At 46.0% G+C, this 17414-nt stretch overlaps 1 protein-coding gene across 1 annotated transcript; it reads right to left on the bottom strand.

The window, feature by feature from the left end:
• Nucleotides 1-6447: 6447 nt before the first annotated feature.
• Nucleotides 6448-14621, bottom strand: BTG1 (BTG anti-proliferation factor 1). The gene is made up of 2 exons (XM_038756815.1): nucleotides 14431-14621; nucleotides 6448-7828 (listed from the first exon to the last, which is right to left on the bottom strand). The coding sequence occupies exons 1-2, from the start codon at nucleotides 14576-14578 to the stop codon at nucleotides 7461-7463; spliced, it is 516 nt and encodes a 171-aa protein (XP_038612743.1). The 5' UTR covers nucleotides 14579-14621; the 3' UTR covers nucleotides 6448-7460.
• Nucleotides 14622-17414: the final 2793 nt, after the last annotated feature.

The following is a 17414-nucleotide window of genomic DNA, read 5'->3' on the forward strand; positions in this document are numbered from 1 at the left end:
TCTCTGTGCCTCAGTTCTCATCTGTAAAATGGGGATTAAGACTGTGAGACCCCCGTGGGACAACCTGATCACCTTGTAACCTCCCCAGTGCTTAGAACAGTGCTTTGCACATAGTAAGCGCTTAATAAATGCTATCATTATTATTAAAATGGGGATTAAGACTGTGAGCCCGCCGTGGGACAACCTGATCACCTTGTAACCTCCCCAGCACTTAGAACAGTGCTTTGCACATAGTAAGCGCCTAATGAATGTCATCTATGTCTATATCTATCTATATATATATATATATAATATAACCTACCCAAGAGCTTCAAACAGTGCCTGGCACATAGTAAGTGCTTAACAATATCATAAAAAAAGAAAGAAAAAAACCACAAAGGTCGGACAGAGTCTCTGTTTCACATGAGGATCCCAGTCTAAGTAGGAGGGAGAGCAGTTATAGAATCCCCATTTTACAGATGGGAAATGGAGAGAAGTGAAATGATTTGCTTTAAGGTCGCACAGCAGACAAGTGGCAGAGCCGGGATTGAAACCCGGGCCTCTAGACCTTAAACTCGCTGTGGGCAGGAAACGTGTACAGTGCTCTGCACATAGTAAGCACTCAATAAATACCATTGATTGATTGACTCTGCCCGCCAAGCTCATGCTCTTCCCACTGGGTCATGCTGCTTCCCAAAGTTTCAAGATGCTAAAATCTAGTGATACAGACTTTCCCAATCAAGCCAAATTTAAACAGGAATAATTATTTTACACTCATTTTATTGGAAATCTGGAGGCTCCTTTTAACATAATGCTACTAGCACAGAATTGAGATGCTACAAAATCTCTCCTCAAATCCCACCACGCATAATAATAATAATAGCGGTATTTTTTAAGTGCTCCCTCCCTCTTAGATTGGGAGCCCTGTGAGGACATCTCTACCTAAGTGTCCAGCTGATGTCTCAAACATATCCAAAACAGAACACCTTATCCAAGCACTTGCATACTTCCTTGATATTGCATTTCCCTCCTCGCTGACCTCCCTGCCTCCCAGCTCTCCCAACCCCAGTCCATACTTCACTCTGCTGCCCAAATCATTTTTCCAAAAAAAATTCAGTCCACATCTTCTCAGTCCTCAAGAACCTCCACTGGCTGCCCATCCCATCCACCTCCTTACCGTTGGCTAAACCAACTAGACACCTCCTCCCTTACCTCAGTTTCCCACTCCAGCCCAGCCCCCACACTTCACCCCAGCATCATCTTGCTCACCGAGTCTCCATCTCATCTATCCCACTGCCTATCCTTTTCCCACATCCTCCTTCCCCTTCATTCGCCAGACCACCACTCTTCTCCCTTTCAAAGTCTTATTGAGGCCGCAACTCTTCCAAAAGGTCTTCTTCATTTTGAAGGGCTTACTTGGTACAGTTATCTTTTTAAAGATGCTTTGTTATCCAAGTTTGCCAGTACCACCACCACCAACAAAAAAACCTGCCTCAAGAGTTCTATTCTTAAAGTATTTATTCTTGGATCAATCAATTGCATTTATTGAGCACTTACTGTGTGTGGAGCTAAGTACTAAGCACTTGGGAGGCGATATAACAGAGTTGAAACTTTATGAGACTGAAGTACTGTATGCAAAAAGGGGCTCACTAACCTTCTACAGCTCATCCCACTAACTATAACAATAATTGTGATGTTTGTTAACCACTTTACATCAACGAATGATACTTATTGAGTGCTGTGTACAGAGCACTGTACTAAGTGCTTGGAGTACAACAGAGTTGGTAGACACGTTCCCTGTGCCCAAAGTGAGTTTATGTCCCAAGATTCAAGACAATCAGGTCAGACAGCAGACACTGCTTCCCAAACAATTTTTGACCTCCTGATGCTTTTAGGTGACACTCACACAAAGCATTCCATCCTCTGGCCTCCTAGTCCTTAAACCAATAGAGTGAAAATAGTGGAAAACAAAACCATCCACAAAAGATTCTTGTCTTGAATTTTTCAAATGAGATCAGACTAAATGGGCTCCCTTCAAAGGTGTAAGAGTGAATGTGAAGACACCAGCATTCTGTGTTATGGGAAGAGAGCTCAGATGGATTTGTACAGGGATTTTTTTTTTTGTCCAGCAGCAGCAGGCACTTTTGTTCTCCCCATACCTTCTCTCAGATGTGCAGAAAGCCAGCTACTTTTCCAGTAGGTCCTTCGTATTTCCAATGAGCCTCACCTAATGTTCCCCCAGCTCTTTCTCCCTTCCCAGCCCAGGTTCTACTTTCAACCCTAAACCCACACAATACAGTCACAATTATGGGCAAACTTGCGATCACAAATACAGCGTTATTGTGCTCCCACCTAGTTTATCTTTATTTCCCCTTCATGGACTCAATCAAGTCCTTGCTGAAAAATCTAGTTCCCAAGCTTTTTCTGAAGAACTTTTATGGCACCTAAATTTCAGTTCTCATATCTGCCTTGTAAACCAAAGCTCCTTCTATCTTCAAGCACACAGCTTTTTCCTCTTCCCACTGCCTTCACACCCAATTATTTTCTCTTCCTCCCTTTCCCCTAACTCCCGCTCATTTCCTTATCTCCAACTATGTCCTTTTTCATCCTTAATAATAATAATAACAATGATGGTATCTGTTAGGCAGTTACTATCTGCCAGGCACCTTATTAAGCACTGTGGTGGATACAGGCATATCGGGTTGGACACGGTCCCCGCCGGCCCATAAGGGGCTCACGGTCAATCCCCATTTTACAGTTGAGATAACTGAGGCACAGAGCAGTGGTTTGCCCAAGTTCACACAGCAGACAAGTGGCGGAGCCAGGATTGGAACACAGAACTTATCAAGTTGGACATAATCCCTGTCCCACATGGGGCTCACAGTAAGTCGGAAGGAGAACAGGTATTGAAGCTCCATTTTACGGATGAGGAACCTGGGGAACAGAGAAGTGACTAGTCCAATGTCACAGCAAGCAGAGCCGGGATTAGATTAGCTCTGATTTTCAGAGTGGTTGCCTTTCCACTCGGCCATGCTAGTGGGAAAGCGTGTTAGAAAAGCACTCCGCTTCTAATGACTGTAATTTTGCGTTTGTTCACAACCAGCTATTGAAAATTGGTCAGTTGACTGTTCCTCAATTAATGGCAGTTTCATCTCTTTGGATTGTGACTGTAGCCAAAAGTTAGGAAACCAGACTTTAAAAAAATACCGTCAAAGCAACTGATGGAAGTTTTACTCTAGGAAATGAAGTGTGACTGCTATCAAGTCAGCATTTACCATGTAAGACTCCCTTTCTCAGCAGCATCTTAAAGCCACTGAGTTAACAACCTGCTGAACAATATTCACTTTATACCACCTTGGGCTTAATACATAAAGCACATGTAAAAATAAACCTTCGCTATTAACTAAGAATATAGAAACAGAAGTCCTCTAGTGATTTTGGTCCACATCTTTAAAGCCATCCTAAATTCCCCTAAGTAGCAGAGTTTTGCTAAAGCAACCATTTTATCCTAGATGAATGTTTTCCAGGAGACTTTGAAAAGTAATCCAATAGTCTTCCTATTTACTGACTGCTGTTGAGAAACACATTAAAAAAAAAAAAAAACAAGAGCTGATGTGCTCTATGCAACGGCTGGGTTTGCATACTGAAATTCCACTAGAGACCTCAGTGTTAAGGACTATGATATTTCCAGACAACCTATTTTAGGATGCGTGAGAAGATGGTCAGACAAACCGAGATCTGCATCTTGAAAAAGCTACACCGAAAAATATTGAGGGGTCAGCCTGCAAAACTTGCAAAAAAAATTGCAAAAAGTTCAGTGCTTAGAACAGTGCTTGGCACATAGTAAGCACTTAAATACTATTATTATTATTATTATAAAACCAAATCAAGGGGACCACTATAGTCCATTTGGCAACAGAGGAAGCCTTTCAACAATGAGTCCTCTGATCAATTCCACCATCATGAAGAGGGATCCTGCACAGGCAGAACTGCTGTGTGGATGATAGAAGGATGAAAAAATAGATCAGGATGGGAGCAAGAGTGGGAGGAAGGCACAAAGGGAGCACTTTGAAGAGAGACGGGGTGGGGAGATTGGTGCTAGAAGACTATTTCTATCATTGAAGCCAACTTAAAAAAAAAAAATCTTTGGCAAGCCAATAATTTACAAGCTTACCCAAACATTCAGCCGCAGGCAGGAGGGAAAATTTAAAAATAATCAACTGACCAGTAAAGACCGGTAACTCTTGGCCAAAACAGCCAATTGAAAGCCGAAACTTCCCTTGTAATTTAGTTAGGTTTCAGTAAACTACACCAGAAAGTGTCTTAGTATACGCTGTGACCATTCTAATATGGCTACAGAGAAGCTCGTTTCAAAGCAAGACAAAGAACTGTGTTTTCCATATGGATATCACATCCAGAAAAGCTGGCTTTACTTGCACCGGGAAAATGAAGGCACTATTGGCTATTAAAGAGGACTAAGGAGAAAAGGTTCAAAAGATTAAATTTCAAAAGTTTCAGTTCAGAGGAAAATCCAATTTCCACCTGAAATCCTAGGCCAAGAACCCTTGGAATGCCTGGTTACAATTGTTACAAGTCAAAAATCAGGCATAAACGACCTATTTTAAAAGGATTAAAATGTTGACAATAACATTTATTCATTTCTACACGGGGTTATGGGTAGCCACCTCACTCCTTGACATCTGAAGGTGGCCTAGACGTTATCTGTTCTTAGCTGGAAACATACAACTGTATGATCAGGACATAAATAGACTCAGCACTGGAAACAATACTACTAGTCTTAACCATTGCCTCCCCAAATAAAGAAACAGTGAGAAGACAAAGTCAGTTGCCACACATCTAGATCTGTGTGCTCCATTGTCTGGAGAAAGGAAGGTTTAGAGTTACAGGAAACAGCTGTAAGCTTGTTTTCATTCCCCGTCTGGCCTCTCAAGTTGTACTGTATGCAGTCTATTGGCCTTATGCCTCCAAATGCTGCAGATATTTGCAGTAAACCGTTCTTCAGGTGGTAAAACTGAAGAACTGAAAATGGCACCTAAGAACTTGAACCGTGAGAAGCAGGGGTATCTTTAGTCCAGATTACTAGAACCTTTTCATTCAGTTCACTTCTCCTGCCAAAGGAAGGGTCACTTATTCAGACTGTTGAGCAGTCGGGTTAAACAGCAACCAAAATAAGGGGCAAAAAAGCAAAAAACACGGAACCAAATATGACCTCGATACTTCCCATTCTGACTTCCCAAAAGTCCAGTTCGAAAAGTGACCTGCTGGCCCTGGAGCCAAACCTTGAGTGAAACAGTCACTCAGTATTCAGCCAAGCTGCCTGTGTCACCAAAGCTTGGATGGTCTAGATAAATACTGCAAGACTAACTGCTATTTAACCTTAGACGACTCTTTGGCTTCTGGATACTCTTACAGAACGAGCACGTAATCCACTACCATACACCTGAACAGCACTGACATCTCCGCTTAATGAGCCTCCCACAATGCACAAAGGAAGAGCATTGTCAAGTATTGCTCACTCATTAACTACGGTAGGATAGGCAAGGCTACATTGAGGGTAGTCGATTTACTCTTGAAATATGATAAGGTTTTTGGGGGGGCACCGAACTGAATGCTTAAAAACTATCGTGCTGCTATTGGAAACAGCGAGTCCGGCCCGGGTTGGGCGGCGTAACCATCCCCCCCCAACAAAATATGAGCGTTTACAGCCACGATTACACGGGTCTAAGAACGGCGGGTCGCACTGGCCATTCGGGTTCTCAGAGACGATCTGAAAACGAGAATCCGAAGATGAGCGTTCAATTCCAAACAGCCCAACATTTCAGTCCGGGAGAGAACAGAAAGCTCACGCGTACATACCTTTAGTAGAAGTCCATCTTAGTGATTTATAAATACGGCTTGTCGCTGGAGTGAAAAGCAACCCATCTTTCTGCAGTGATTAGCCTGTTTAAGACTACGGGCACTTTCCCGGGGTTTTCTAATCAAATCCATCGGGGACAAACCGTAATTTTTTTTTTTTTTTTTTCCTCAACGGCGGGTTGGCATGGACCCTGTGTTTTGGTTAGGTCTTCACTTCATCGGGAAACCGTTAGAATTTTAATCCTCTGGGTTTATGTGAGTCATCTTTGGTAGAAGTTACTGTGGTCCCTGATCCTCTCATATCCTGGATTTACTCTCCCTAGAATTAGTTTCTGCATTTTGCTGGACTTAGAAGGCGTTTTTTTGTTTTGTTTTGTTTTTAAAAGCAGTGACACGTGATGCCACCGTGTTTCTCTAGACCTTCCGGGTACTCTGACACACCCGTGTCTCCGTTCATCCAGGTCTGGATCGAGTGTTTCCCAGCAAGACCAGTGTGCCTCTAGGACCGACATCCTTTTCGACAGTACCTGGAATACGTCTTCCGGGAGAAAGGAGCTGGACTGGTCCTACGTAATCATGACAAGAGATGAATTAAAATGCCAAGATAGGAAACGATTTATTATAGAGAGAAGAAAAATTTCTCATCCAAAATATAGAAATCTGTACAACTTTGCCACAATCAATATACATGAACTGTACAAATTTACACCAGTTCATAATTTACCAAATAAAGGATGACTAACAAAGTTCACAAAATAGATGGTGGTTTGTGGAAAAGACTTTTACCCAATTAAGTACAAGGAAAATTACAAACCAGACCTCCACTTTCTAAAAATAAGAAGTTTACTTAGTCTTATAAAACTACAAGCTAGCAAATGTACAGAGAGCTGGCTGGTGGTAACGCACACACCACAGTTCAGACAGTGTCTTTATCTGGTCTTTTGAAAGCCTGTTGCCACGGCAGATTCCGGTCACTTAGTAATTCCGGGGCCGAGAACACGACAACCGGGTCTGACCCCTTTTCCCGGGTCACGCTCGCTAAATCGACCGTTTTATGTACATTTTATACATATCGTAAGTGCTAGGTAAAAGTCTGTCGTACAATTTCCACTACTGCTGTGTTTGAACACTCGAGCTTCGCCACTGAGCTGCCAAAAGGGTCGACCTAGAACAATTTATATGGGTGTAATAGTGCAAATCGGCTCTGCGAGGTCGGCCGCAGAGGGAGTCACGGATACGGGTTCGAGTCGAAGGAATCGACGGAGAAATTAAGTGAAAGGGGAGAGACTGAATCCGCCCTAGGACACTTCACTCCCTAGCAAACGGGAGTGATCGTTTATTTGGACTCACAGGCTATTAAATCACGGAAAGGTACTGTCCAAACTATGGCACTGTCACTTTAAAAACGGACCCTTCAACTTGGTGCCAGATCTTCACAGCTGTGACTCGGTATAAATTCCATAATCCATCCCCAAGAGGAGCCCACCCGAAGCCGGAAAAAGAAAAAGGAAAAGGAAAAAGGTTTTTTTTTTAAAAAAAAACAAAAAACAAAAAACGAAATCAAATCGATCCATCCGTAAGACGATCCATCCTCTGACCGTATCTTAACCCGATACAGTCATCATATTGTAGTTTTTGGAAGGGCTCGTTCTGCCCAAGAGAAGTTCCTCTTTACAGCTGATCCTGCTGTCTACCATCTGCACGTTGGGGCTGTTTTGGGTGCCACCTCCCGCGGGCGAGGCTTCGTAGAGCACGCAGATGGAGCCGTCCTCTCCGATGCGATAGGACACTTCGTAGGGGTCGACCCAAAGGGTCAGTTCGCTGGGGAGCAGCCGGAACAGCTCCTGACCGCTCAGTCCGATCCGCTGGGCCGCCTGTCCGATCAGGGGGTCCATTTTATGGTTGATCCGAATGCAGCGGTAACCTGATCCTTTACAGGGCTTCTCTGGGAACCAGTGGTGTTTATAATGCTCTGCGCGAGAAAGAATGGGGGGTGGGAGGGAGAGAGAGAAAGGGGGGAAAGGCCACGTTTAGAGCTCTGTTATTCTCCGGGGAAGGGGGGGGGGGGGGGAGAATAGTGTTTGATGGGTGGGAGGGGATTCGAATCATGACCCCAGGCCCAAAATGGGCCCCTCGAGTAGTTTTTTTTTTGGGGGGGGGAGGTTGGAGAAGGGAAAAGTAATCAACCAGGGAGGGGAACCCCCTAAGAGGAGGCGATGGCGGCGAAGAAAGGGGTTTGTGTACACGTTTGTGTGTACACACACAGCCCCTCTCGGTGTTATTCCTCAGGGAAGGTGATGGGTGGGGTGGGGGGGGATTCCAGAAGCAGCATAGTGGCTCAATGGAAAAGAGCCCTTGCTTTGGAGGCAGAGGTCATGGGTTCAAATCCCAGCTCCACCAACTGTCAGCTGTGTGACTTTAGGCAAGTCACTTCACTTTCCTGGGCCTCAGTGACCTCACGTGGAAAATGGGGATGACGACTGTGAGCCCCCCGTGGGACAACCTCATCACCTTGTAACCTCCCCAGCGCTTAGAACAGTGCTTTGCATATAGTAAGCGCCTAATAAATGCCAGCATTATTATTATTCTAATCATTACCCCAGGCCCAAAATGTGTCCCTCGAGTGTTTTTTTTTTGTGGGGGGGGGAGGTTGGAGAAGGCAAAATGAATCAACCAGGGAGGGGGACCCCCTAAGAGGAGGTGATGAGGGGGAAGAAAGGGGGTCGTGTACATGTGGCTTGGTGGAAAGAGCCCCGGCATGGGAGTCAGAGGTCATGGGTTCTAATCCGACTCCGCCGTTTGTCAGCTGTGTGACTCTGTGCAAGTCACTTAACTTCTCTGGGCCTCAGTTACCTCATCTGGAAAATGGGGATTAAAACTGTGAGCCCCATGTGGGACAACCTGATTGCCCTGTGTCTACCCCAGCGCTTAGTACAGTGCTTGGCACATAATACACACTTAAGAAATACCATAATTATTATTATTATGTTTGTGTGTACACACACCCCCAGGCCCCTCCCAGAAGCCCCCGCCCTGTTTACTTTCTGTCCCCTCTCCACTCCCAGTTGCACAATGGGCTTCGGATCCCTGTGCCAACTCTTTGGAAAAACCCCTCCCAAGGGGGAAAATCAAAATAAAAACTGCAGCCTTTCGGGATCTGGGCCCCATCCCAGAGCCCACATCCCACCCCGGGCAACGGCTGGCAGGACCGACCCGTCCTTTGTCTGCCCCCCGCCCCCAATCCGTTGAGGGGCTTCGCCCTCGCCAGGGGTCCCGGGGTGGTTTGAGGGGCTTTAGGGGGGAGGACTACCTCTAGGTGCGGCCAACTCGTACTTCCCAAGCGCTTAGCACAGTGCTTCGCATCCTCAGTGCTTAGAACAGTGCTTTACACATAGTAAGCGCTTAACAAATGCCATTATTATTATTATTATTATTATTTGGGAGCAGCGAGGCTCAGTGGAAGAGCCCGGGCTTTGGAATCAGAGGTCATGGGTTCGGATCCCGACTCCGCCAATTGTCAGCTGGGTGACTCTGGGCAAGTCACCTCACTTCCCTGGGTCTCAGTTCCCTCATCCGGAAAATGGGGATGAAGCCTGGGAGCCCCCCGGGGGGCAATCTGATCACCTTGTATCCCTCCAGTGCTTAGAACAGTGCTTGACACAGAGAAAGCGCTTACCAAATGCCATCATCATTATTATTATTATTCTCTGGGCCTCAGTTCCCTCATCTGGAAAAAGGGGATGAAGACTGGGAGCCCCCAGGGGACAGCCTGATCACCTTGTATCCCCCCCAGCGCTTAGAACAGTGCTTGGCACATAGTAAGTGCTTACCAAATGCCATCATTATTATTATTATTATTATTCTCTGGGCCTCAGTTTCCTCATGTGGAAAATGAATGTCCCCAGGGGGACAACCTGATTCCCTTGTAACCTCCCCAGCGCTTGGAACAGTGCTTGGCACATAATAAGCGCTTACCAAATGCCATAATTCTTCTTCTTCTCTGGGCCTCAGCTCCCTCATCTGGAAAATGGGGATGAATCCTGGGAGCCCCCCCGGGGGACAACCTGATCCCCTTGTAACCTCCCCAGCTTGGCACATAGTAAGCGCTTTCCAAATGCCATCATTATTATTCTCTGGGCCTCAGTTCCCTCCTCTGGAAAATGAATGTCCCCCGGGGGACAACCTGATCACCTTGTATCCCTCCAGTGCTTAGCACATAGTAAGCACTTACCAAATGACATCATCATTATTCTGTGGGCCTCAGTTCCCTCATCTGGAAAATGGGGATGAAGACTGGGAGCCCCCTGAGGGGGACAACCTAATCACCCTGTAACTTCCCCAGCGCTTAGAGAAGAGCTTGGCACATAGTAAGCGCTTACCAAATGCCATCATCATTATTATTATTTTCTGGGCCTCAGTTCCCTCATCTGGAAAATGAATGTCACCCAGGAGACAACCTGATCACCTTGTATCCCTCCAGCGCTTAGAACAGTGGCACATAGTAAGCGCTTACCAAATGCCATCATTATTATTATTATTATTATTATTATTCTCTGGGCCTCAGTTCCCTCATCTGGAAAATGGGGATGAAGCCTGGGAGCCCCTCAGGGGAACAACATGATCACCTTGTAACGTCCCCAGCGCTTAGAGCAGTGCTTGGCACATAGTAAGCGCTTACCAAATGCCATTATGATTATTATTATTCTCAGTTCCCTCATCTGGAAAATGGGGATGAAGCCTGATCCCCTTGTAACCCCCCCAGCTCTTAGAGCAGTGCTGGACAAATAGTAAGCGCTTACCAAATGCAATTATTATTATTATTATTATTATCATTATTATTATTATTCTCAGTTCCCTCATCTGGAAAATGGGGGTGAAGCCTGGGAGCTGCCTGGGGGGGCAACCTGATCACCTTGTAACCTCCCCAGCGCTTAGAGCAGTGCTTGGCACATAGTAAGCGCTTACCAAATGCCAGTATTATTATTCTCAGTTCCCTCATATGGAAAGCGCTTACCAAATGCCAGTATTATTCTCAGTTCCCTCATCTGGAAAATGGGGATGAAGCATGGGAGCCCCCTGGGGGACAACCTGATCCCCCGTAACGTCCCCAGCACTTAGAGCAGTGCTTCGCACATAGTAAGCGCTTACCAATTGCCATTATTATTATTTATTCTCAGTTCCCTCATCTGGAAAATGGGGATGAAGCCTGATCCCCTTGTAACGTTCCCAGTGCTTAGAGCAGTGATTGGCACATAGTAAGCGCTTACCAAATGCCATTATGATTAGTATTATTATTCTCAGTTCCCTCATCTGGAAAATGGGGATGAAGCCTCATCCCCTTGTAACCTCCCCGGCACTTAGCACATAGTAAGCGCTTACCAAATGCCAGTATCATCATGATTATTCTCAGTTCCCTCATGTGGAAAACGGGGATGAATTCTGATCCCCTTGCAACCTCCCCGGCACTTAGCACATAGTAAGCGCTTACCAAAATGCCATTATCATTATTCTCAGTTCCCTCATCTGGAAAATGGGGATGAAGCCCGATCCCCTTGTAACCTCCCCAGCTCTTAGAGCAGTGCTTGGCACATAGTAAGCGCTTACCAAATGCCATTATCATTATGATTATTCTCAGTCCCCTCATCTGGAAAACGGGGATTAATTTTGATCCCCTTGCAACCTCCCCGGCGCTTAGCAGATAGTAAGCACTTACCAAATGCCATTATGATTATTATTAATATTCTCAGTTCCCTCATGTAGAAAACGGGGATGAATTTTGATCCCCTTGCAACGTCCCCGGCGCTTAGCACATAGTAAGTGCTTACCAAATGCCATTATGATTAGTATTATTCTCAGTTCCCTCATCTGGAAAATGGGAATGAATTCTGATCCCCTTGCAACTTCCCCGGCGCTTAGCACATAGTAAGGGTTTACCAAATACTATTATGATTAGTATTATTATTCTCAGTTCCCTCATCTGGAAAATGGGGATGAAGCCTGATCCCCCTGTAACCTCCCCAGATCTTAGAGCAGTGCTTGGCACATAGTAAGCGCTTACCAAATGCCATTATCATTATGATTATTCGCAGTTCCCTCATCTGCAAAATGGGGATCAATTTTGATCCCCTTGCAACCTCCCCAGCGCTTAGCACATAGTAAGCGCTTACCAAATGCCATTATGATTAGTATTTTTCTTAGCTCCCTCCTCTGGAAAATGGAGATGAAGCCTGATCCCCTTGTAACCTCCCCAGCATTTAGCACGTAGTAAGCGCTTACCAAATGCCATTATGATTATTATTATTATTCTCAGTTCCGTCATGTGGAAAACGGGGATGAATCTTGCTACCCTTGCAACGTCCCCGGCGCTTAGCACATAGTAAGCGCTTACCAAATACCATTACCATTATTCTCAGTTCCCTCATGTGGAAAACGGGGATGAATTTTGATCCCCTTGCAAACTCCCCGGCGCTTAGCACACAGTAAGCGCTTACCAAATACCATTACCATTATTCTCAGTTCCCTCATCTGGAAAATGGGGTTGAATTCTGATCCCCTTGCAACCTCCCCAGCATTTAGCACATAGTAAGCGCTTACCAAATGCCATTACCATTATTCTCAGTTCCCTCATCTGGAAAACGGGGATGAATTTTGATCCCCTTGCAACCTCCCCGGCGCTTAGCACATAGTAAGCGCTTACCAAATGCCACTATGATTATTCTCAGTTCCCTCATGTGGAAAAAGGGGATGAATCTGGATCCCCTTGCAACGTCCCCGGCGCTTAGCACATAGTAAGCGCTTACCAAATACCATTACCATTATTCTCAGTTCCCTCATGTGGAAAACGGGGATGAATTTTGATCCCCTTGCAACGTCTCCGGCGCTTAGCACGTAGTAAGCGCTTACCAAATGCCATTATGATTATTATTATTCTTCTCAGTTCCCTCATGTGGAAAACGGGGATGAATTTGGATCCCCTTGCAACGTCCCCGGCGCTTAGCACGTAGTAAGCGCTTACCAAACGCTGTATTAGGATTATTCCCAGTTCCCTCATCTGGAAAATGGGGATGAATCTTGATCCCCTTGTAAGCGCTTACCAAATGCCATTACGATTATTATTATTATTATTATTCTCAGTTCCCTCATGTGGAAAAGGGGGATGAATTTTGATCCCCTTGCAACGCCCCCGGCGCTTAGCACATAGTGAGCGCTTACCAAATGCCACAGTAGAATTATTCGCAGTTCCCTCATCTGGAAAATGGGGTTGAATCTTGATCCCCTTTGTAAGCGCTCACCAAATGCCATTAGGATCATTATTATTATTCTCAGTTCCCTCATGTGGAAAACGGGGATGAGTTTGGATCCCCTTGCAACGCCCCCGGCGCTTAGCACATAGTGAGCGCTTACCAAATGCCACAGTAGAATTATTCGCAGTTCCCTCATCTGGAAAATGGGGATGAATCTTGATCCCCTTTGTAAGCGCTCACCAAATGCCATTAGGATCATTATTATCATTCTCAGTTCCCTCATGTGGAAAACGGGGATGAGCTTTGATCCCCTTGCAACGTCGCCGGCGCTTAGCACATAGTAAGCGCTTACCAAATGCCACAGAATTATTCGCAGTTCCCTCATCTGGAAAATGGGGATGAATCTTGATCCCCTTTGTAAGCGCTCACCAAATGCCATTAGGATCATTATTATTATTCTCAGTTCCCTCATGTGGAAAACGGGGATGAGTTTGGATCCCCTTGCAACGCCCCCGGCGCTTAGCACATAGTGAGCGCTTACCAAATGCCACAGTAGAATTATTCGCAGTTCCCTCATCTGGAAAATGGGGATGAATCTTGATCCCCTTTGTAAGCGCTCACCAAATGCCATTAGGATCATTATTATTATTCTCAGTTCCCTCATGTGGAAAACGGGGATGAGTTTGGATCCCCTTGCAACGTCGCCGGCGCTTAGCACATAGTAAGCGCTTACCAAATGCCACAGAATTATTCGCAGTTCCCTCATCTGGAAAATGGGGTTGAATCTTGATCCCCTTTGTAAGCGCTCACCAAATGCCATTAGGATCATTATTATTATTCTCAGTTCCCTCACGTGGAAAACGGGGATGAGTTTGGATCCCCTTGCAACGCCCCCGGCGCTTAGCACATAGTGAGCGCTTACCAAATGCCACAGTAGAATTATTCGCAGTTCCCTCATCTGGAAAATGGGGATGAATCTTGATCCCCTTTGTAAGCGCTCACCAAATGCCATTAGGATCATTATTATCATTCTCAGTTCCCTCACGTGGAAAACGGGGATGAGCTTTGATCCCCTTGCAACGTCGCCGGCGCTTAGCACGTAGTAAGCGCTTACCAAATGCCATGTGAGGATTACTCTCAGTTTCCTCATCTGGAAAATGGGGGTGAAGCGTGAGGGGGTGGGGGGGGGGCACCTGATCCCCTTGTAAGTGCCCCAGCGCTCAGAGCAGTGCCGGGCACGTAGTAAGCGCCTCATAACCGCCGTTCTTTGGCCGATTCGGATGTTTTGTTTTTTTTTTTTTTTTTTCCCCCGTGTGGCGGCCCCGCTCACCGGCCAGCAGGTCCTGCAGGCTCTGGCTGAAGGTCTGCAGCTGCCTCTCGCTGGTCAGCCCCTTGGTGCGGAGGAATTTGGAGATGAAGGCCACGGCGGCGGCGATCTCGCGGATCATGCTGGCGGCCCGACCGTAGAAGGGATGCATGGGGGCGGCGGCGGCGGGTGGCCAGGGCCGGAGCGGCGACGCCCCCACCCGCACCCTGCCCCGCTCCGAGGGGCGAAGGGGGACGGCCGCCCGACACCGCCTTTTATACCGCCCCCTCGGCGCCGGAAGTGACGTCCCGCGGACGCCCGCCAATCGGGCGATCGCACTATTGTGACGTCGACGGCCGCGGGGGCGGGGCGGACTGCGGCGGCGCGGAGGGGCGGGGCGGGGCGGAGGGGGGAGTGACGTCATCCGCTTGTAAACAAATCCACCCGCGCTGCTGGGGGAAGAAAGGCCCGGATGCAGAGAGAGCGACACACACACACACACACGCGCACACACACACACACACACACACACACACACACACACACTCACTGTATTTATTTTCATTCAATAATAATAATAATATAATAATGGCATTTATTAAGCGCTTACTATGTGCAAAGCACTGTTCTAAGCGCTGGGGCAGATACAAGGTAATCAAGTTGTCCCACGGGGGGCTCACAGACTTAATCCCCATTTTCCAGATGAGGGAACGGAGGCCCAGAGAAGTGAAGTGACTTGCCCAAAGTCACACAGCTGGCAAGTGGCGGGGCCGGGATTCGAACCCACGACCTCTGACTCCAAAGCCCGGGCTCTTTCCACTGAGCCACTATTGATTGAGCGCTCACTGTGTGCAGAGCATTCATTCATTCGTATTGATTGAGCCCTCACTGTGTGCAGAGCAGTCATTCATTCATCCAATCGTATTGACTGAACTCTCACTGTGTGCTAGAGCATTCATTCATCCAATCACATTGATTGAGCTCTCACTGTGTGCAGAGCAGTCATTCATTCATCCAACCGTCTTGATTGAGCGCTCACTATGTGCAGAGCATTCATTCATCCAATCACATTGATTGGGCTCACTGTGTGCAGAGCAGTCATTCATTCATCCAACCGTACTGATTGAGCTCTCACTGTGTGCAGAGCATGCATTCATCCAATCACATTGAGTGGGCTCACTGTGTGCAGAGCAGTCATTCATTCATTCAATCGTCTTGATTGAGCGCTCACTGTGCAGAGGATTCATTCATTCATATTGATTGAGCCCTCACTGTGTGCAGAGCAGTCATTCATTCCTCCAATCACACTGATTGAGCTCTCACTGTGTGCAGAGCATTCATTCATTCATTCAACCGTATTGACTGAGTGCTCACTGTGTGCAGAGCATTCATTCATCCAATCACATTGATTGAGCTCTCACTGTGTGCAGAGCATTCATTCATTCATCCAATCGCATTGATTGAGCTCTCACTGTGTGCAGAGCAGTCATTCATTCATCCAATCGTATTGACTGAGCTCTCACTGTGTGCTAGAGCAGTCATTCATTCATCCAATCGTATTGATTGAGCGCTCACTGTGTGCAGAGCAGTCATTCATTCATATTGATTGAGCGCTCACTGTGTGCAGAGCATTCATTCATTCGTATTGATTGAGTCCTCACTGTGTGCAGAGCATTCATTCATCCATTCAATCGTATTGATTGAGCTCTCGCTGTGTGCAGAGCATTCATTCATCCATTCAATCGTATTGATTGAGCTCTCACTGTGTGCAGAGCATTCATTCCTCCAATCGCATTGATTGAGCTCTCACTGTGTGCAGAGCATTCATTCATCCAATCGCATTGATTGAGCCCTCATTTTGTGCAGAGCAGTCATTCATTCATCCAATCGTATTGATTGAGCGCTCACTGTGTGCAGAGCATTCATTCATTCATTCATCCAATCATATTGTTGAGCTCTCACTGTGTGCAGAGCAGTCATTCAATCGTATTGATTGAGCGCTCACTGTGCAGAGCATTCATTCATTCGTATTGATTGAGCCCTCACTGTGTGCAGAGCATTCATTCATTCATCCAATCGTATTGACTGAACTCTCACTGTGTGCTAGAGCATTCATTCATCCAATCACATTGATTGAGCACTCACTGTGTGCAGAGCATTCATTCAATCGTATTGATTGAGCACTGCGTGCAGAGCAGTCATTCATTCAATAGTATTGATTGAGTTCTCACTGTGTATAGGGCATACATTCATTCATTCAATCGTATTGATTGAGCGCTGACTGTGTGCAGAGCATTCATTCATTCATTCAATCATATTGATTGAGCCCTCATTGTGTGCAGAGCAGTCATTCATTCATCCAATCGTATTGATTGAGCGCTCACTGTGTGCAGAGCATTCATTCATTCATCCAATCATATTGTTGAGCTCTCACTGTGTGCAGAGCAGTCATTCAATCGTATTGAGTGAGCGGTGCAGAGCAGTCATTCATTCAGTAGTATTGATTGAGTTCTCACTGTGTATAGAGCATACATTCATTCATTCAATCGTATTGATTGAGCACTGACTGTGTGTAGAGCATTCACTCATTCATTCAATCGTATTGATTGAGCCCTCACTGTGTGCAGAGCATTCATTCATTCATCCAATCGTATTGACTGAACTCTCACTGTGTGCTAGAGCATTCATTCATCCAATCACATTGATTGAACTCTCACTGTGTGCTACAGCATTCATTCAATCGTATTGATTGAGCGCTGTGTGCAGAGCAGTCATTCATTCAATCGTATTGATTGAGTTCTCCCTGTGTGCTAGAACATTCATTCATGCATTCAATCGTATTGATTGAGTGCTGACGGTGTGCAGAGCAGTCATTCATTCATCCAATCGTATGGATTGAGCGCTTACTGTGTGCAGAGCATTCATTCATTCATCCAATCGTATTGATTGAGCGCTCACTGTGTGTAGAGCATTCATTCATTCAATCATAGTGATTGAGCCCTTACTGT

Source organism: Tachyglossus aculeatus, chromosome 14 (genome assembly GCF_015852505.1).
Source record: "Tachyglossus aculeatus isolate mTacAcu1 chromosome 14, mTacAcu1.pri, whole genome shotgun sequence".
NCBI classification, from domain to species: Eukaryota; Metazoa; Chordata; class Mammalia; order Monotremata; family Tachyglossidae; genus Tachyglossus; species Tachyglossus aculeatus.